Source organism: Fomitopsis serialis, assembly GCF_022376445.1.
Source record: "Fomitopsis serialis strain Sig1Antser10 chromosome Unknown B0H18scaffold_193, whole genome shotgun sequence".
NCBI lineage: Eukaryota > Fungi > Basidiomycota > Agaricomycetes > Polyporales > Fomitopsidaceae > Fomitopsis > Fomitopsis serialis.
In genome coordinates, this window is record NW_025955153.1 from 43,385 (window position 1) to 62,791 (window position 19,407).

The following is a 19,407-nucleotide window of genomic DNA, read 5'->3' on the forward strand; positions in this document are numbered from 1 at the left end:
TCCTCCTGCATGCGTAGACTCACTTCTACGCGACGCTCGTGCCTCGCTTCACTTAGAATACCATCTATGCACTGGGATACGATGACCGGCGTGGCGGATATGACGGTCACGTGTGAAGCGAGGCGTACCAGCAGCCCGCCTCATTATTACTGAGTGAGCTTGGATGGTCAGTTGCAAGAGAGCGAGAGGGGAATGATTGGCGGTGTGGGGCGCAGCCCGCAGGGCTGCCCGACTCGAAGAGTGTGCCTGGACCTGAGGGGCAACGGGTGAGCCGCGATACCCAATATGAAGACGTCGAGTACGGCGGCGCGTTGCGGCGAAGCCGTTACCCCCAGTCCAGAAGCCGACGAGCCTCGTCGTACATGCTCTGTGAGCCAGTGTCCAACACTGATGACGCCAATGACCCGTATTGCTGATCAACCGGTTCGCAGAGTCCCGCCGGATGGGCGCCGCGAAGCAAACATCGCTCCGCTGACCCTAGGAGGAGCAGTGCCGTGTCGTGCTCATCGAACCCGGTGTGTCCAGCCTGACTCGTGTGCAGTGGATGACACGAGTTCGTTACGCTCGTGCCGACACGAGCCAGTGCCAGTGTAAGCGTGCTGCTGCTGCATGCTCCTGACTCGTGTGCAGTGAATGACACGAGCGTGTTATGCTCGTGCCGACACGAGCCAGTGTAAGCGTGCTGCGTCCAGCCCGACCCGTGTGTGACACTCGCTGGCTATGAGCTCGTGCTGACACGAGCCGGTGTAAGCATACTGCGTCCAGCCTGACCCGGTGTGACACTCGCTGGCTATGAGCTCGTGCTGACGCGAGCCAGTATAAGCCTGCTGCGTCCAGCCTGACTCGTGTGTGACACTCGCTGGCTATGAGCTCGTGCTGACACGAGCCAGTGAAGCATACTGCGTCCAGTGTAAGCATGTTGCCTCCAGCCTGACTCGCGTGTGCATGACACGAGCTAGCGATGCTCGTGCCGACGCGAGCCAGTGTAAGCGTGTTGCGTGCAGCATGAAAGAAACTCAGCGGGTTGGTCCCGCCCGGCGACCAGTGAGCGAGAGCGCTGGTGACGGAGCACTGGGCGGCGGTCGAAGGACTCGGAGTCGGACAGTCCACAATGGCAACCGCTGCTCGCTCAGCTGGATGCTCATGTCGGACGAGCTTGCGAGACAGAGACTACGACTCTGTGTTGACCATCCTCCACGCATTTGTGAGTGGTACAATCATTTGGTCGTTGCTCACATAATCCGGCTCTTCGTCGCCATCGGGATTGATGAGCGAAGGTTGTACCATAGTCCCCTTCCTGTAAGCTACAAGTGGTGTAGTCTTAGTGGAAGAAAACGAGAGCTATTCGAAGGGCGTAGCAGCCGCGGAGCCTTCGAGAGCGGTCGTCCGAGTGGGCGCGCAGAGGAGAGCGATGCGCGCCTAAATCTCCTCCTGCATGCGTAGACTCACTTCTACGCGACGCTCGTGCCTCGCTTCACTTAGAATACCATTAATCCTGTACCCACTTGTATTCTCGCAGTCGCCCACTCTGTATCATGTGTTCCTCCCCTCGTCGTGCATCTTCCTTTTGTCGCTTGTTCACACTCGGTACCTAGGATCTGTATATCACGTAGGATGGACCTCGAATACAACACCAGACACGGCTGGGCCATCAAGTACAAGATGTTATGTACGTGTGCATGGAGCAGGAGAATGACTATGGCTACAACTGAGATCAACATGTATGTAAATAATCAAAGCTTACGCTGCAACTTCTACCACCCTATCAACTTTCATGGCAGACCCATCAGTACTGTCCAAGTCGTCGAGTTCGTCAAACAAACCGCCGTCCATCTCCCCTAATAGGTAGTCGACCACATAGCTGTCCTGAAGCAAGCGGTCCATCCTCGTGAGGTGTCGCTCCGTGTAGGGGATGACTGCCTCGACCCAGTCCTTGAGGCTGGTGCCACCACGTCCTTCGCCCTTTGCACCTACGCTAACGCTGAGTGTCCCATCAGTGTCCGTGACTCCTGCACCAGCGCTGAGGTCGTCGCCGAAGCCGAAAGCATGGGATATATCGTCCGCGGGCCGGAGCTTGAGTAGGGCGTGCAAGACGCGCTGCGCGACGGCGCTCGTCTTTGCGGTGGCATTCCACAAGCGAATGTAGCGCAGAAGACGGGCGAGATCCGTAGTTGTGAGCGTGCGGAGGATGGTGTCGACTGAGGGGTGGCCAGAAAACGATGGCTGGCGAAGCTCCGAGGTGTCGGCGGACTCCGACTGGATGGATCTGAAGAGCTTGAGCAGCCTCCCGGGCTGGTCCATCGCGAGCGCGAGCTGGATGGCGTTGCGATAGTCTTGCAAGGTGAGGTAGTTCATGAAGTCTTGCTCTCTGTGGGAGGTTAGGGTTAGGGTCAGTCGAGCAGATGAGCAAACGGGCTCACTTTTGGACGAGCTCTGCGCGTCTGGATTGTTTCTCGAGTTCTTGTTCTTCCGTGCAGTCTTGCCAGAAAGTGACCACTGAATCGGCTGCTCCGGATACGATCGTCGACTCGTCCTTGCTCACAGCGAGCGCCCAGACCTGTGGCATTGTGGGTTTAGCTTCTTCCCGCGAAGAACCATCGACGCCAGCTCACCTTGTCTTCGTGATTGTCCACCGTAGCGACGCATTCTTCATCCCGCACATTCCAGAGCTTGACCAGCCCGTCACTCGCGGAGCTCACCATCTGCATCCCGGCATTCACGAAATCGACCCTCAACACTGAGTTGGTATGGCCCTCGAACGTCTTCAGACACGTAGAGTCGTCCAGACTCCAGAGCTTGACCGTCTTGTCCCCGCTGCCCGTCGCGAGCACGCGCTCGGCACGCCCAAAACGCACGCACCACACGCCGCGCTTGTGGCCCTTGCACGTCCCGAGGAGACGCACCTCCCCGCGCACCCCCGCGCTCGTGGTGACGTAGTCGATCTCCCAGATCTTCGCGGTGCGGTCTTGGGAGCCGGAGGCGAGCAGGCGATCGTTCGGCGAGACGTCGAGGGAGTTGATGTCCTTGTCGTGCGCTTTGTGCGTGGTCAAGCTCTTCAGCTTTAGCGTGCTCGGCCCCGCGCCGTCTCCATCCGCGTCATCCTCCCCGGAGGATGTGTAGGATATTGGTACGTTGGATAGGTCCCACATCTTGATCGTCCGGTCTTGGCTGCCTGTGAACATGAAGCGCAGCTCCGAGTCCGTCTTCCGCGACATAGCAACTGCGCCTACGCTCTCGGCATGCCCTTCGCAAACGGCGACGCAGCCCCACTCTGGCACAGCGGCACTGGGGTCGCTCGAAGCTGCAGGGGCCCAGAGACGTGCTGAGCGATCCTTGCTACCGCTCGCTAGTACGCGTCCACCCGCGCCCTGGTCGAGGCAGAGCACGATCTCCGAGTGTCCGGTGAGCAGGCGCGCGTCAAGGGACGTTGTGGAGTAAACTCGGACGAGAGAAGAGTTCGTGGCGAGTGCAACATGCGTGTCTGTGAGTTTCGAAGACGACGCGCTGGCTTGCGCGGGTAGGTACGGGGAGAGGAACGTCGCGTCGACGATTTCGTCGTTGAAGCCAATCAGTTGCTGCGTAAGGGACTTGCTCGTCAGGGAGTGGAACAGGATGTTCTGGTCCGCATGTACGGACACTATCGTAGATGTGGCAGGAACGTAGCTAGGAGACCCGTTAGATGGCTGAGAAAGGTCCAAGAGTGACCCCGCTTACATGCTGTCAACAATCTGGCGTTGCTCCTCCTGATCATCTCCGCCTTCTTGCTCGTGACCCAGAGTAAATAGAACCGTGCCTTCACGGGCGTCCCAAATACGGACGACGCCTTTTTGCCCGCCTGTGTAGAAACGGAGCTTTCCAGATCCCGAGGGGGAACCAGCGAGGTCTTCGTCCGGCCGAAGGAGCCCTACTGCTTCCACGCGCTCGAGAACCGGTATGGTTTTGGCGAGGGAGGGAGAGAAAGCGGTCTCTTTCCCTTTCCCCTTGCTGCTCTTGCTTTTATTTGCGAGCGACCCCTTGGATGAGATGTCCCAAACAAGCACAACGGAATCGCGACCTCCGCTGACGAGCCATTTGCCATCGGGCGAAACGTCTAGACCGCGGGGAACGGAGACATGCCCTTCGAGAATGGCCTCTGGCTTCAACGCAGCACCCGTTCTTGCTGCAACCGCAGACAGGTCGAAAATGCGGATGCGCGTGTCTACGGAGCCGGTGATGAGCTGCATCTTTGTCTCGCGCTCGACCGCGGAAGGGTCGAAAGGATAGTTGAAGGCGAGCGCGCTGACCACGCCTCCATGTCCCTTGAAGACATGCGTGACGAAGCCGCGCAGGATGTTCCATACCCTCACAATGCCGTCCGCTGAACCGGACGCGAGGTACGTAGAGGTAGGGTCGGCCTTGCACACATGGACGGGCGCGTCGTGTGCGCGTGCGACCACCCTAATCGGATGCACAGGTCTCGCCAAGGGTTCGTCTGGTGACGGGACCTCATATATGCGCAGTGCCAGTGCCGATGTGAAGACTATGAGATGCGTGGAGGACGGAGTTATACATAACGAGGTGATGGACTCCGTATCCTGCCACGCATGTCAGATTTCGGTCAACGGGGAAGGATACACTTAGACGCACCCCAGAGAACCGACACATCTCCTGCCCCTCTTTGATATCGGTCATGAGCACCTCCTCGCCGACGCACGTAAAGAGCCTGGTCCCATCCTGGGAGATGGCCACCGGACCCTCCGTGTGCAGAGGGGCGATGACCCTGGCCTTCTTGAAGCTGGACGACAGCAGTCAGATATACATACGAGTGATTCGGATATAACATACGCTGTTTTGAGTTTGGCGCGTGCTGAAGATGCCATGGCAGGTTTGGTCGACTGTAAGGCGCTTAGCACCTGCTAGCTTTTTCGCGCCGGGAGCGGTTGTTTGTGTTTGTTGACCAAGAGCCTCTAACCAGAGACGCCCGGGGATCTAGCGCCCGATCGAGGCACGATATGATCCTGGGCGTCTAACCACATCGCCGGGGGACGGGCGCTCAGCCGCGTCGACATGCGCACACAGCGTGCTCTGACATGCTCGCGACTCTCGCCACAACGTCCTTCCTCCCCCTGACCTAGAGCACGTCACTTGTGCTGCCCACCTGCGGTACTTGAGCGCGTGAAGACGGCCATCGGAGGCGGCGAAACCCCAGATTAACTCAAGCTTCATCTGTCAGATTCGCTCATGCCACTCAGGATCTTGACCAATCCCCCATGGGCCAATACGCTCACTTGATACCCAGATGTCGTCCCTCTATCGTCGTGTCTGACAGAATAAATTGAGGGATAGGCGGCATTCCCACCTGCGTGTGAGTCCAATGACCACACATTACCCCTTGTTGACGGTGAACTCCCATTCTGTCGTATTGAGTGCATGCATGTTGCGCTTATTACAGCAACGCTCGGTCATGAAGCATGCATGTCATGAAGCATGTGGATGCAAGTTCCCATAACGACTACGCATACGCAAGCCATAGATCGGGAGCTAAAGGTATGAATGTCCTTGTTCCATTAATGTACGCTCCCCGAGACCGCCGAACACCACATAGCCTACTCGCAATAAGAATGTATCAACACAGCCCCAAATTATGGCATATGACAAGGCGAGAACGATACATGAGGATGAACCAAGACCGAAATGTACAAACCGGCCCAAAGGGAGACAGAGTGTCAAGGGGGAGAATCCGGTGTTCAGTAGCACAACGTCGAAAGAACGTGAGTTATAAGAAACATGCCTATCCAAAATAATACGGATGCTGTAATTGTCATGGCCTCGATGACGTGTACCCCGGTGGTCTTCGCTGCAACTGGTATGCTCGGAGCGCGTCTTCTGCCGCCAGCCTGAGACGCGCCTCGTCCTCCGCGATGTGCTCTGCCTCCCGCCTCCGCCTAATCTCCTCCTCCAGTCGGCTCTCCACCACCTTCATAGTCGCCCTCGCCCTCGAGGCATCCGCCTGCGACTCTGAGAGTTGTGCTGAGAGCCGAAGTGAAGCGTTAACGGCGTCCGTCGATTGCCGCCGTAGGCCTGCCATCTCCATCTTCAAACGCTCGATGAGAGGGTCTCCCGCCTCTGGGCTCCTGAACGCTTGTCCGTCGGAGCTTTTGTATGACTGCCCGTCGCCGCCTCGATACAGCTGGCCGTCGGGACCTCTGTAGGCTTGTCCTTCAGGCCCTCTGTACGTCTGCCCCTCCGAGCTCCTGAACGATTGACTGTCGGATCGATTGTACGACTGGTTGTCGGACGCCCGATAAGAGTGGTTGTCCGAGCCTTTGTATCCTGGTGGCGGTGGTGGCTCCGGGCCCTTGTAAGGTTGTGTTTCCGGGCTCCTGTGCGTCGGGTTGCTTGCGTAGGACGAGAAAGCGCCGTACAGGGCGGGTCTGTTGCTCACAGAGGACAGCGAATGGTGAGAATGCCCATTGGACGTCGAGGGCTTTGGTCGAGGGTCGTATTGATATGGTGTGTCCTCGGCGCTGTCGTACTCCGACATCCGCGCCCCGTCCTCCTCCCACTCCATATCATCCTCGTCCTCGTCTTCATCGTAGTACTTCGCGGAACGCAGCGTAGATCCCTGGTTGAACGACCTACTGTCAACGGGCCGCAGCGTAGCGATTGGAGGGTCCTGTAAGCGATACTCCGACTCAGCAGTCTGCTCCCGGACCTTCGGGAACGGCGGTGCGGAGGTTGGTGCGGATGAATGAGCGGAAGACGGAGCTGAGTTCGAGGCGGAATGGGGTGTGGGAGGCTGTGCAGATGGGGATATTGAGGGTGGACGTTGCGGCGGTAAGGACGACGTTGGCAAGGGAGCGGAGGTCGAGTGCGGGAGCGGGGGCGGTATCGAAGGGTGCGACAGTGGGTGCGCCAGCGACGCATGAGAAAGCGACTGCGGGAGGGATGGGTGTGAATGTGATGGCGGGACAGAAGGTGGCAATGGTGTTTGTGCCGGAATTCCCAACGAGGACTGTAGAACATCGTTCTCCAGGGGAAGGCTGTTTGCGGGGGCGTCCTTGTTGGCGCGACCTCTCTTACGTGGTCGCTTCGTCCCAGGGGGAGCATCGAGGTTGACAGTCCAATACGACCCAAAGCCAGGGTCGGTCGCAGGGCGAGGTTGACGCTCAAAGAGTCGATTGAGTGATAAGTGATGCCTCACTGATTGCTGGAGGGGGAAGGACGAGACGTCTCAACCCTGATAGACGAATGCACGATAAACAGGCAGGATATTCACCTTCCATGCCGGCCCCGCCGTCTTGTAGTACGGGTACTTTTTCTCCATCGCCGCGTATATCTCTCGGATTGTGAGGCGTTTCTTGGGGCTGCCGAGGATGGCGCAACGGAGGATGACGGGGAGGGTATGCTGGGGACGGCCATCGGTGTCGGGGAGGCAGGTCAAGGTGTCGGGGCAATTTGGGTGAGGCTCGTGCGGGGTGATGGAGATGTTGGCCTGGCCGTAGTAGTTCTCCTCAACCGTGCGCTCGCTGGCTATGGTTGCTGGAGGCGACGATGTCGTGCTTGGAGGCGAGCCATTGTGAGCCTGTGTGACTCTGGGAGGCTGCATCAGCCGAGAACGGGGCCGCGATATGGGAAAGAGAGTGGAAGACGTGGCCGACGACGCTCACCTGCGGTTGTACTCATATGTGCTCTCGGGGTTGAGAAGGTTGTTGAGGCTGGTCATGGGTGGCTGCATGCAGCGCACCCCGGAGAGAGAGGGTGGCTGGAGGGGAGAGGTGGACAGGAGTTTGCGGCTAGGTTGTGGTTGTGGGTCCATCGCCTTTACATCGCACGCCTATTGTGCTCTATCAGATCCGCAACTCCGATTCTAAACATTGACGACACCCGCGTGGTCCCGTTTAGGCAGGCTTGGTTACTCCCTGGCCAGTGGCTGCCTTGTCTAGCCTGGGGGTCCCACCACAAGAGCAGCCAATAACCATGCGGACAGTGTGATCTCGTTGTGATTATCTCCTCTGCATCATATCAACCGCCTGGGTGCCTTTTCGGCTGCCCCGGTCATGCGAAGGGCACACTCCGCTGCGTCAGCATCTCCTTCCTCACTCGCCCGCTTCCCACAAGACCCGCCCAGCGCTGCCTCGTCGTGTCTTGTGTCCTCCCGGATGACGCCCCAAACGTAACGCGAGCGCGATGAACCCCTGCGCGGAGCGAGAGGGTCTGGCCTGGACCTACTTGGGACCTACTGTCACCCACGCTATTGGCTTCTTATCGCGTCGTGGACTCGTGGACTCGTGCCGGCTTGTCGCCCGGAAGTGTACTCAAACAGCAATCAGAGCTTCGTAACTCAAGTTTTACATACACGCCAGGTGCCGACGATATCAACGCGCTACAAGCACTCCTCCCGGGCAATACCCTTGCAATACCCAACTCCTCCGCTGTGCGACCCTGTGGCTGAATCCAGAACTGGCCATCCAAATCCGTTGAATGAAGACTGCCGGATGCTATAGACTGCGTTCATTTCAGGGGGCTATACGGTAGCGGCTCTAGTATTATCGAATCCATCAGCATGGAATACTCGGCCGTCTGGTGTCACGGCGGTATTAGGTTCAGAATGCAACACCCTGGTGGAAAGAGCTCACCTTCGATGCAGTCTCGGCCCATCCATCCAGCTTCCAAGCCTTCTCCCGCGTCTCTTTGCGGGTCTGAAGGTCACTAGAGAAGACAGCTGATCATGCGGCTATGAGAACGGACATTATTCGGTGACGTACGGATATTGCCACATGTGATGAACTTGGTGAAGGCGTCCAACCTGGGAGAACCAAGCACCGACTGGTTCCACAAACTGTCGGCGGGCCTCGATCCCTTTGCGCCTATGAGGTCGAGAATCCAGACGTGTTCATTAATACCGACGCTAACGAATGGGAGATAACAGGAACCCACCAGGTGTGCTCCCATTGCAGCAAGGTTCCCGGCTGCAATTGATAGGTGCGAAGCTCGAAGATGCCCCCTTCAGAATGGGGCGGTGCCGTCGGTAATATCGCAAACTCCTGGTTCAATTGCGAGTTACGGGAGACGAGATGAGGTAACATATTTCGGTATGCTTTGATATACTATCGTGGGGCGTCCATTCAGTCGTCCGATCCGCGGACCTCAATCAGAGGAAATGGGGTTCACTCACGTCAGAGTCCCGAATCTTCTTGGTGGTCTTGTCATAACCACTGTAGTTTTCGTATTCCAGAATGTGGACTGAGGCCGCGCCGCAGTCAGACAACACCTAGCCGGAGAGTAATTCTAACACCCACCAAACGTGTCTTGTTCCCCAACAACGGTCTCCCAGCTACCTGTCAGCTTGACGTGTAGCTCCGGGTCGTCTTTGATAGCAGAATAATACTGCTCGCTATAGACGCGTTCGTGAGCAAGAACATGTGACGTTGGACCAAACCTACGCCGCCTTCCTGTAATCCTCGACGGAGTCGGGCTTCACCTTGTGGACTAGCGATGATACAGGTGGGATTTAGTGACAACAATCATTTCCGTCGTGGCGGCCACCCACCCTCGAAGCCGTGCACGTACTTCCCTCGCGCCACGACTTTAGAATGTTGCTGAACCTGGACGTCGCCCTCCTGCTTCGCCTCGGGTGATCCATGCAGTATTGTCTTCCGGAAATGACGAGGCGACCAAGCCAAAGGCGTCAACACCCTAACGCGTGCTAGCAGCGCGACGGTAACAAACCTGGACGGAAATGGCTCTCCGTGCTTGAGATGTTGCGATACGCGGCTTGAGAGCTCGAGCACTGCGTACGGAAAGCATACCGAAGCAGATAGAGCAAACAAAGGAGCGGATGGATGTAAGGATGGCGGACAGCAGTCACTGGGGACAAACTGGGTTGTGGCAGCGCCTAACATTGGCCTAACATTGGAAGACCGTGTAGATTAGTAAGCGGCGGACTAAGGCCCCCTAACACTGGACGAAAAGTGGAAATGTCACGCTCTTTGTTCGAGGCCCTCACATTGCAGACTAAACACCGCATGTCAGGTGACACGACATTGGTCGTGTTTGTCGCCATGTTAGGAGGCCGCGCAGAGGTCGATCATTGAGCATGTTAGGACAATGCTCGCGCAATGCGCGACGCCCTTCCAGAAGCCATGTGCGGGCCCAGAACAAAGCGGATATAATTTATGATGTAAGGACAATGTACGTGGGCCGAGCATTATGTATTTGCGGCACCCTAGCAGGTGCTATGTTCGGCCCACTAAAAGGCGTGATGTAAGGCGGCCAAATACGGAAAGCCCAGAATGGATGTTCGGAAGCCTGACATACTGCATGGTTCGTCACTATGTTAGGCGGCCAGAAATTCTCTGTGTCGGTCAAACGCGTTTGCGATTCGCCAAACGATTCGCCCATATTCCATAAACGATTCGCCCGTACTCGCCAAATGATTCGCCCCCTACTCGCCAAATGATTCGCCCTACTCACAAAACAATTCGCTCCACCCACAAAGACAATTCGCCTCCACTCGTGTAAATCGAAGAAGCGACTTGCGTCCATTCACGACATCATTCGCATCCATTCGCATACTGATTCATGCAGATTTGCAACACAAATGGCGGGCGTGTTTGAGTGAAATCACATCAAGGTGGTGTTCGTGCATGTCGGCGCCACCCCCATATGGGAAGATGGCGTATCTTGACTGAACTGTGAGCGCAGTCGCGAGTCAGCGCTCATGAGATGCTGACTAGGGAGCTACGTACATGACCTACCTGCGCTGGAACGGAACACAGTTCGCGCGGAACCGTTCACCCCGCCGTCAGCTTGTCTAGCGAGCGGAGCCTGCCCGAACGACTCCCTGTGCGATACCCAGAATCCTTCCTGATTCTTCAAGATGTCTGCGAGCACTACACCGCCGAGGAACGCCATGCGTTTTCTGCGCAGTGAGTCTTAGATTTCTATGAGGGATTATCAGGACGTTCGACGTTCGGCATAGCCATCATACGCGGGACGTGTGGAGCATACCTTGAGCCGTCGCGCGACGGGTCACCGCCGAGCACTTGTATGAGGTAGAGTTGGTCCATGTCCTTCTCCAGCCAGCTTCACAGGCCATGGTACACGTAGGACACGATACGGCATCCTGGATGGCCTGGAAGAGCATCATTGATACGCCCGGTTGCTCAACGTCTACGAGGTGTGGCCGGAACATGCACTAGATCGCTGCGAATCGCTCTTGATCAGTCAGCCGTTCAGCAGCTGGACGCACTGTGAGCAGACGCACAAACTCTCGTATCGACGTGCACTTACTGCGTCCACGAGGACTGTTGCCTCCGATAGTCTTATGTCGAGGTACATATCGTAGCTGACGGTGAGTCCAATGGCTTCCGACTGGTTTTCTTCAGATTTCACGCACCTGACATAGCACAGCTTCTCCTGGATCTCTCGGACAGTCTTAAAGTCACCCGCTTGTTCGACCGTGTACCTCGCATGAGCCGAACCTTGATCAGATACCGCGTTACGTCCCGGCCAGCCATATTCAGCCAACGTGTGAGATGCAGTAGAGCGAAGCCATCGTGAAATCGTCACCGGTGTCGACGACCACACCAGTAGTGAGACCTGCGTTCAAGCATCAGTGGCTGCACGGCGGCGCAAGCTAGGCATCCGACGTACCTAGCACATACAGCAAGAACCCGGCCTGAAGCCCCCCTGAAACCGAAGGCTGTTCTGATCAACGCTCCGTCGCAGCTCCTGCATCGGGTTCGCGTCAACCCCATCCATGTCCATCCCGTCTCCGCTTCCTCCCGCCTCCCCGTCGGCACCCTCGCTCTGCAAGGAGCCAAAGATCGATCCACCAGACATGGTCGACCAGTCGAGCCCGTCGAGCAGCTCCGCGAACACGTAGGTAGACCTCCTCGAGTGCGTGCGCAGGGGCCCGGTCATGACGCCGACCTCGATGTTCGCGCCCGGCGGCGGGAACACGTTGAACTCCGTCATTTGGACAGGCGTAAGCTCGTACTCTCCTGGCTCCCCCCGTAGCATTGGCGTTTGCGCCGCTGAAGCCGTCGTCCAGGGCCTACGGTTGGACACAGTCCAGCCCTCAGAGGTCCGACAAAGGCATGCCGGACTGCATCATGTCCTGTAGCTCACACGTCGATCAGTGAAGGCCACGACGCGTCTGGTGGACGAGAAAAACACGTACCCCATCAGCTCCAAAAGGGTTGAGTTCATGAACCTATAGTCGGGGTCCATGTTCGACGGTCCAGTATCATTCGATACATCCATCGCAGTCTTCTCCCTTCAGCTCCGCAGACGAGGATCCTGAGTCTGCTGCAGATACTACGATGTTCGGAGCATCCGCGGGAGCGGATGTTGAGGCAGACGACGCGTCCACCATGGGTAGCTCGACAGTCTGCGAACTCGAGGCCCAGGGGGGCGAGATGCGCTCGGCCGTGAGCGACACAGGCGCAGGCTACACTTTGCTTGGTACGAGAGGCGGGGGCATGCGTGAATCGTACGCAGGTTGCTTTCCTTTCCCAGCCCGTGGCCGTTTCTCCGTCGGCGGCAACATGACGGACGTCCAGGGAAGGACATCTTCACGTCCTGCGCGTCGTCCTCCCCCGGGAAGTCGCCAGCGACAGACAAGGGACTGGGCGTCCAGGTCGGCGACGAGGCGGCCGAGAGTGGTGGAGAGCGCGGGGCGGTAGGGGTGGTTGAGATGCACAAAAGGCGGTTGCGGGAGCTGGGGAGGCGGCCCCGGGACGAAGAGATCCTGCTGAACGTACGGTACGTGACGCGACTTGGCCTTCTTCAGCTCCTCCTTCACTCTCGCCTTCTCAGCCTTCTCCTCTTCCTTGCGTTTCTCCTTGTCCTCCTTCTTCACCGGTTGGAACTTGTACCCAGGGAACACCTGCGGATGCTCTTGTCTCTTGGTATCGGCGATGTGTTCATACTCGTGCTTGACTCATGGATTCCCGGACTTCCAGGTGAGTGCGATGTCGCGCGAATCGTCAGCTTACAGACGCAAAGCAGAGCGAGCAGTGCAGCGCGACGACGTGATGGAGCAAGGTGAGGTCCACGTGAGATTAGACAGATTGAGGTTGAGAAGGAGGACAGGTATGGACGTGTAGTTGCACGCGAACAATGAACGTTTTGAGTTGATCTGCAAGCGTGTCCCCTTGAGCGTTCGCACAAATAATATCGAACAAAGTGCAACTCACAACACTAGCCCAAGCAAGCGACGGCGTATCGTTCGTTTTCATCCAGCCGTTTGTCTTTGTGAAAGAGTTCGTGATCCTCACGTCCGGGGTGAACCCTTTAACCTCCGGCTACGCACCGTTTTGTGAAATTGGCTACCCCGGACGCGAGGTATATCCAGTGCCTGACGGCGCAGACGTTGGCGGAGGTGTAGAGCCAGTCAGAACCGGGGCAGATGCGGCGGCCACGGCCATCTGAAGTTGAGCGGAAGATGCGCACGGGTCGCCACTTCGACTGTCGTTGTCCCCGTCAGCCAGCTGGTCCATATTCAAGGACTGCAGCTGCGTTCAAGCATCAGTGGTGGCAGCGACTAATCGAAGGTCTCGTCAGTAGCAACGTACAAGGCAAATTGATCATGGGTGGATGAGGAGGCGCGTACTGGCGCCACGACTTCGCATTGGACTGCCCTGTGCCCAATATGGCAACAGCAGGCAATATCCATAACGATGATATTTTGAAGATGAGTATAATATTCTGTTCGCCGGCAGGACCAAGTCGCGGTGAATGGGTTCGCTGGTCGCTCGAGCTCACGAAATACACATTAAGAACAAAACTACAGGTCGCCTTTAAAGTCATGTACGCGTGACGTCGACCATGTCTTCTACTGAGTCCCCCGGCGGGCCCCTCCCAGGTGTGCCGTTTGAACGCGGTGATGGGTACAAATCCTGCAGAGGGAGTTAAAAATCATGCCAAGCACTCGCCATTCGAAACGCTGGGAGTACCTTAACAATTGGAAATGCATGGATCCTGTTCTTGACTATTGCAGAGTCCGACGTCCCATGGTACGGCGTGCGTGCAAATGGGCAGACAACATCTTGCGCACATATTATCTCCGGGGGCAACAGATCTTCGTAGAACAAGCAGCCTGCAACGGCAAATCCGAAACGGCGATATGGATCTTCGCAAGCGTCCTGGCCAAGGGGCCGGTATCGCTGCACAATGAGGAAGATTCCTCGAGTGGGATTCCTCTGCGGCCCCCCAATAGGACACTCCTTTTCCCAAAGGATCCGTGAAACTTGGGCAGGAGAAACTCCAATCTTCTCAATGTTAGGCAACTCTGGGTCAGTAATATCAAACACTTCTTCACATGACCGCATGAGTATGTTGGCATCATGGTGACTCCTGAAGAATGGCCGGAAGTTGAAGCCGTTTGTTCGCATCACAGAACACGACACGATCCCTGTATGACCGTAAGAAACTTTGATTCTCAATCGCGCATTGTGGGTCTATACACACCGCTGAGGTCATGTCTTCCGACGTAGTTGATTACCAGACGTCTCTCCTCGTCAGTCGTAAAGCGAATCGAGGACGAGAACTCTTTGACCTGCAGTCTCGCTGCGTCTCCGAGGCCCAGCATGTCATTGAGCCTTGTGCCCCGAGACTCCGACTCGAATGCGGTATCGAATGAAGTCTGCAGTACCGACAGCTCTGGAGGGAGGTTACCGTTCGTGAGCAGAGGTCGCACATTGGCTGCACGGTTTGCATGGTACATCATAGTCATTTCCAGTTCGCCTAATAAGCTGTCAGATATGCAATGAAGTCACTGTCATTGCTGCATACCTGATTTCATGTTCGTTAGGACATTCTGTAAGCTGTGATTGAACCGTTCGGGGCCAAAAGCTCGTGTGGCATGGGAGGGGCCTAGATCCTCCAGGTTTTCATCGTAATGCTGGGCAAGATGATTACTGGGTTGGAGGGGTGCTTCGGGGTAGAGAGAGATGAACTCCCTGAGGTAGGTCGTGTAGTAGAAGTCGTAGGCATTGATGTGTGCGGCGGTTGTTGACCGAAGACACGAAATGAAGATCGCAGATACGAGGTGCATGAAATTGTGCAGCATCTCCTCTCTTCGGCCTCCTTCATGGCCCCAAAGTCGTACGAGGGTCACAACTAAATGCATCATGCCTAACGAGCGCCATTCGTCCGCCTTTAGCTTTCCCGGCTTTGCGGCAACCTTGCGTGGCGCAGGAGAGACGCACGAAGGGACAAGCATTCGATCTATGTCATCCCATACCTCTTGCAGCATATCAGCCCCAAGAACAACGGCTTTCCTATCTGGCGATATCTCATTTGCTGCCCCGGGGTGTGCGGCGGTCTATAGACATCCTTAGCAGAAGTTACCCAATCGCCGTACAAGACTCACCCAAATTGAAAGTCGTTCCCAGAGCTGCTTTTTTGTCCCTTCGCTTGGTATGCCATTCTTCCTGCAGAGGGCTTGGAGTACTGCTGCGCGTACGTTGGGGTTTTTATTCCCCTTGGCAAGCCCTAGCTCGGCCTTAGCGATATCATCCTCCGTCCAAGCCTGGCTTGATAGAGACGTCGTTGAAGCCTGAGAGCCACTGGCCCCTGCTGTAGAAGATGTCCGATCCAATCCCCCGTGAGTGTCTAGCGATCCTGAGGGTGATTCAGTCATGGTTGTGTAAGCAGATTGATATGCAGATGTCTGCGTACCGACGATATTGTTCTCGCCATGTATGTCCGAGTACGACGCGGTGTAGTTCGACGCGGTGTAGTTCGACGCGGTGTAGTTAGACTCGGTGTAATTCGACGCGGTGTAATTCGACGCGGTGTAATTCGACTCGGATGAGCGTACGGAGTCCTCTCTGGAGACTTGTTCAGTGTCCCCGCTCCTCGGACGTCCAGCAGCAATCGTCATGACATGATCGGGCAACGGTTGTGCCTCAAGCGAAAACGGTGATGGCGATGTGCCCGTAGGGGTACGATGAGCGTCAACCGGAGTAGGTGCATGCGGAGCAACACCTAGAAGGGACCCCGCTCTCGCCCGTACTTCAGGGGGCTGATGGTCGCGCTGTGGATGATTTACATGAGACATATACAACTGCAATAGCATAAGACACACCCATTCAATCAGACGCCGTGCGAGCATGCGTACAGAGCCCGCTCTCCGGAGGCCACGATCATAGCACAAGTGCCACAAGACTGGGTACGGCTGCAGCTCCAGACTCTCCTGTGTCGCAGTCCATAAGAACGCCTCCTTCTGTACCCATTCTTGTGTCCGGTTTCTCGCAGCACACGGCGGGATGTCCATCTTATGACAAGACACCCCATCACCAGATGGACTCGACGCGTCCATGCCCCAGGCATATGATATGTGGTGTGATAGATTGCGGAGGAAGTGAGTGTGCATGGGCTCAACAACCGTAAACCGGATAGGGTCCCAGTACGGAAGACGCAGGAACTCCGTCCATCGTACCCCGCCTTCCCGAATATGGGCGACCCTCGCACGCTTCGTCCTGAGAGTACGCCATGTCTCAGCACTCTGACGATGTGTAGTGACATCGCGGTAAGTCCAGGTCGATTTCACGATGTTCTCGATGTTGTCTCTCTCCAAAAGGCATATCGAACAGAGATATGTCGCTGAGTGGCCCGCAAAGCCAGATATCTGGCGCGCGGCAGGGAGGTCGCATATCATTGGGATGAGGGCACCGAGAGAGAAACGCCCGCTTGGATGGTTGGCGGTTTTGGAGAAGTAGACTCCGGGATTCCAGAACACGAGTAGGTCGTCCACAATGAGTCGTGCATAGTGGTTGATCTCGTCCAAGGAAGGCTTTCCGGGGCCGGGGATAACGCCGATCAAGAACATGTTTTCCTCGCGATAGCGAAGATCTGGGGGCAGGTTCATGAGGACGAGGTAAATGGCGGTAGACGATATGCTCTTGCGGCCGGGCTTCATGTGATGCGGATCAAAACTGTCAAACGCAAAGCCCCAGATGAGCCTCAGTTCGTCATCGGGGCAATCCATGAATCGCAAGCCATCAGGCCCGACAAAATCCCGAATAATCTTGCTCTCCATGATATCGTGAACCCTGTCGTGAACGTCGTCGTGCAAAACCTGCCCGCATTGTGTCGCGTACTTGTCCAGTGAGGCTTCGATATCCTTGCGAGCTAAAAGACGTGAATGCCATGCTTTGAAGTCCTGGTGCAGGTATTTGCGAATCGCCATGGTATGCATCCCACCCTTGAGAGACCGTGTCGCGAAAAGATCGGCGCCACATGGTGAGGCAGTCTCGTAAGCCGTGTACGTGCATCGTTCCGGACAGTCCGCAGGGAGGCCCGGGTATAGGCAGAAGCATTGCGGACACGAGATGTATGTCTTGACTTCGGGATCGATATCGAAGTGGCGGAGCAAGCTGCGTAGGTCGGAAGGGACCTGGCCAACGAGGCCCAACTTTCCCTGCAAGAAAGAAAAGACAAACCGGACGATGTCCAAGACCCAACGACATTGTCTTCTCGACACACCGCAGAGGAGAGCGAGCGTTAAAACCATGTAGCATAATGCTGCCACAGCCGGATCCAGGCCTGGGAAGGCCTTGCGATGATAGCGATCTAAGACGTGGTGTGAGCTATTAGAGACTGTGGGGGTAGTCATTGAAGTGTCCTCACCACAGTTGAGATAAATCCTAGCCATTCCCCTATGTTCTATATGAGTCTGTGGGCCTGGCGGACCATGCTCGCGTTGGGCATCCCATTCTCTCCCTCTGATATCACAAACCCGTTTGATCTCTCCGCAGATACTCCCGCGAATACGTAATCGTATACGCTCGACAGCCTCAACGGCGGGGAGAGCGTAGCGTCCGTTAAGATCCAAGTAGTTGTACATGTTGGCCTCGTGGGCCAAGAGAGTCGAGTTGAGGGTGGAAGTGGATGATAGGGCAAATATACCGGTATTTGGACGATCCGAAATCTCATCGGAGAACGTGTATGGGGGTGACGTCGCATCTGGGGGAACCGCAAAGGCTAGAGGCGCGGTCGCGGAGAATCCTAAGATCTCTTGCTTGATAGCACTGAACATAGTGTCCAGATCGCTCAGAGAACTCTCGATCGACGCATATGCGTCGAGCTCCGCGGTATCATTACCCCCGTCGGACGGTCCACCGCCTGCTGCCTCGTAAGATGCTGCTGTCGAGTTAAGAGGGGTTTCATTCGGTGCCGATGCCGAGGGCCCAGTCGATAACGCAATGCCTTCAAAGGACACATTGGGCGGAGGAGCTTCAGTCACGGCTAGGGCCATGAACCTAGCTTCGATTTCCGGGCCAGAAAGGATCCTTTCCCGCAAAGAATTGACATGTCGGTCGATCGTAGAATGAAACTGGATGGCACGGGAAGTCTGCCAGTCCCCGACGACGGTACGACCGCTGCGTGGATCGAGCACCTCCTTGTCGCGACAATGATATGCATCGCAGGTGCACAAATACATCGTTTTGCCATCCACAATAGCATTTGGATGACTTGCCCTGTCGCTGTGCAGCGCGGAGGTGTTCATTGCGCGGTGATGTGAGGGCCTAGATAAATGAAGCTACGACCTCCTGAAATCAGTACCGCACTGGCCTGTAGAGCCGTTCTGAAGCTCACGCACGTTGGGCAATGCAACAAATATCAATTCTTGTCTAGTTATAGTGCGCGCGTGTGTTCTTGGTATTAGGGCAGCCGATCTTCTACACCATGACGATTTAAGCGTCAGGACCATAGCTCACGCATGTAACAACTCGCGTCACACTTACGAGTCAGTGGCACCGCCCTTCGATCCGGGGCGATTCGAAATGCCAACTTTCGACTACACAAAGGAAATGGGAATGGCAGTGCCAGTGGCTCCGGTACTAGTAAATCTGAGAAAACGCGTCACGCGTCCCGGCGCTTAGCCTACATCCCAGCCTCCTCAATAAAGATCCCGTGCTCATGAGCGATGAGACTAGCGATATCTGTGCGCCCTGCGGAGAGTGCCAACGGCGCCGACTTGCACGTATGAATCGCAGCGAGTAGTGCGGAAATATATCATTTAACCTGTAGCTATCACGGCCCATAGCTATGGTAGAGGTCAGCTCACGGTAGAAGCAGAGTACATTGCGCTGTACTGGCCGTTCCTTCGTCTCCCACTAATGTTTCAATATCGTGGGCTGAGCGGAAGGGGTAATCTATACTGCTTGGCCGTCAGTCCTCACCATTGATCGCCTGACCGAACGACTACTCACATGAGAAATGGTCGACAGAACCCGACAATGTGCAGTACCTCTGTGGAAGGCGTGACGTGAGGCTAGCATGTGCACGAAATTGCGAGCTCCCCTTCCTTGTTTCCTCTCTTTACACTGAGCGTGCGATGTGAACGTCAACGAGACGATCCAAGTGATTGCCGTGTTGTCCTTCGGAGGTCTGATTGAAATACTCATTGAG

General features: G+C 56.1%; 4 protein-coding genes across 4 annotated transcripts; all 4 read right to left on the reverse strand.

Moving 5' to 3' along the window:
- Positions 1-1,667: 1,667 nt before the first annotated feature.
- Positions 1,668-4,908, reverse strand: B0H18DRAFT_1049250 (U3 small nucleolar RNA-associated protein). Its single transcript, XM_048030896.1, has 6 exons — positions 4,825-4,908; positions 4,627-4,774; positions 3,715-4,574; positions 2,613-3,663; positions 2,421-2,557; positions 1,668-2,368 (listed from the first exon to the last, which is right to left on the reverse strand). The coding sequence occupies exons 1-6, from the start codon at positions 4,857-4,859 to the stop codon at positions 1,741-1,743; spliced, it is 2,859 nt and encodes a 952-aa protein (XP_047885958.1). The 5' UTR covers positions 4,860-4,908; the 3' UTR covers positions 1,668-1,740.
- Positions 4,909-5,442: 534 nt separating this feature from the next.
- B0H18DRAFT_1049258 (uncharacterized protein) lies at positions 5,443-7,968 on the reverse strand. The gene is made up of 4 exons (XM_048030897.1): positions 7,650-7,968; positions 7,259-7,574; positions 5,585-7,189; positions 5,443-5,526 (listed from the first exon to the last, which is right to left on the reverse strand). Exons 1-3 carry the CDS (start codon positions 7,796-7,798, stop codon positions 5,801-5,803), a joined length of 1,854 nt encoding a protein of 617 aa, XP_047885959.1. The 5' UTR covers positions 7,799-7,968; the 3' UTR covers positions 5,443-5,526; positions 5,585-5,800.
- Positions 7,969-8,292: 324 nt separating this feature from the next.
- Positions 8,293-10,124, reverse strand: B0H18DRAFT_916546 (NIPSNAP-domain-containing protein). Its single transcript, XM_048041596.1, has 9 exons — positions 9,712-10,124; positions 9,533-9,635; positions 9,426-9,471; positions 9,282-9,376; positions 9,158-9,225; positions 8,920-9,089; positions 8,748-8,849; positions 8,619-8,691; positions 8,293-8,562 (listed from the first exon to the last, which is right to left on the reverse strand). Exons 1-9 carry the CDS (start codon positions 9,787-9,789, stop codon positions 8,494-8,496), a joined length of 804 nt encoding a protein of 267 aa, XP_047885960.1. The 5' UTR covers positions 9,790-10,124; the 3' UTR covers positions 8,293-8,493.
- A 2,312-nt stretch (positions 10,125-12,436) lies between these two features.
- On the reverse strand, positions 12,437-12,928 carry B0H18DRAFT_888388 (uncharacterized protein; the record flags this gene model as incomplete). Its single annotated transcript, XM_048041227.1, has 1 exon — positions 12,437-12,928. A coding segment is annotated over one exon (492 nt), but the record flags the coding sequence as incomplete, so codon positions are not given.
- Positions 12,929-19,407: the final 6,479 nt, after the last annotated feature.

What these genes read in the sequence shown, in the direction of transcription:
- B0H18DRAFT_1049250 (XM_048030896.1), bottom strand. Translation starts at nt 4,859, where the DNA reads ATGGCATCTTCAGCACGCGCCAAACTCAAAACAGC. An exon ending in CGCGCCAAACTCAAAACAGC is followed by an intron (nt 4,775 to 4,824) that starts GTATGTTATATC and finishes GCTGTCGTCCAG; the next exon opens with CTTCAAGAAGGCCAGGGTCA. An exon ending in CGCCAGATTGTTGACAGCAT is followed by an intron (nt 3,664 to 3,714) that starts GTAAGCGGGGTC and finishes CGGGTCTCCTAG; the next exon opens with CTACGTTCCTGCCACATCTA.
- B0H18DRAFT_1049258 (XM_048030897.1), bottom strand. Translation starts at nt 7,798, where the DNA reads ATGGACCCACAACCACAACCTAGCCGCAAACTCCTGTCCACCTCTCCC. An exon ending in ACATATGAGTACAACCGCAG is followed by an intron (nt 7,575 to 7,649) that starts GTGAGCGTCGTC and finishes GCAGCCTCCCAG; the next exon opens with AGTCACACAGGCTCACAATG. An exon ending in CGGCGGGGCCGGCATGGAAG is followed by an intron (nt 7,190 to 7,258) that starts GTGAATATCCTG and finishes TTCCCCCTCCAG; the next exon opens with CAATCAGTGAGGCATCACTT.
- B0H18DRAFT_916546 (XM_048041596.1), bottom strand. Translation starts at nt 9,789, where the DNA reads ATGCTTTCCGTACGCAGTGCTCGAGCTCTCAAGCCGCGTATCGCAACA. An exon ending in CTGCAATGGGAGCACACCTG is followed by an intron (nt 8,850 to 8,919) that starts GTGGGTTCCTGT and finishes TCGACCTCATAG; the next exon opens with GCGCAAAGGGATCGAGGCCC. An exon ending in CATCACATGTGGCAATATCC is followed by an intron (nt 8,692 to 8,747) that starts GTACGTCACCGA and finishes TGTCTTCTCTAG; the next exon opens with TGACCTTCAGACCCGCAAAG.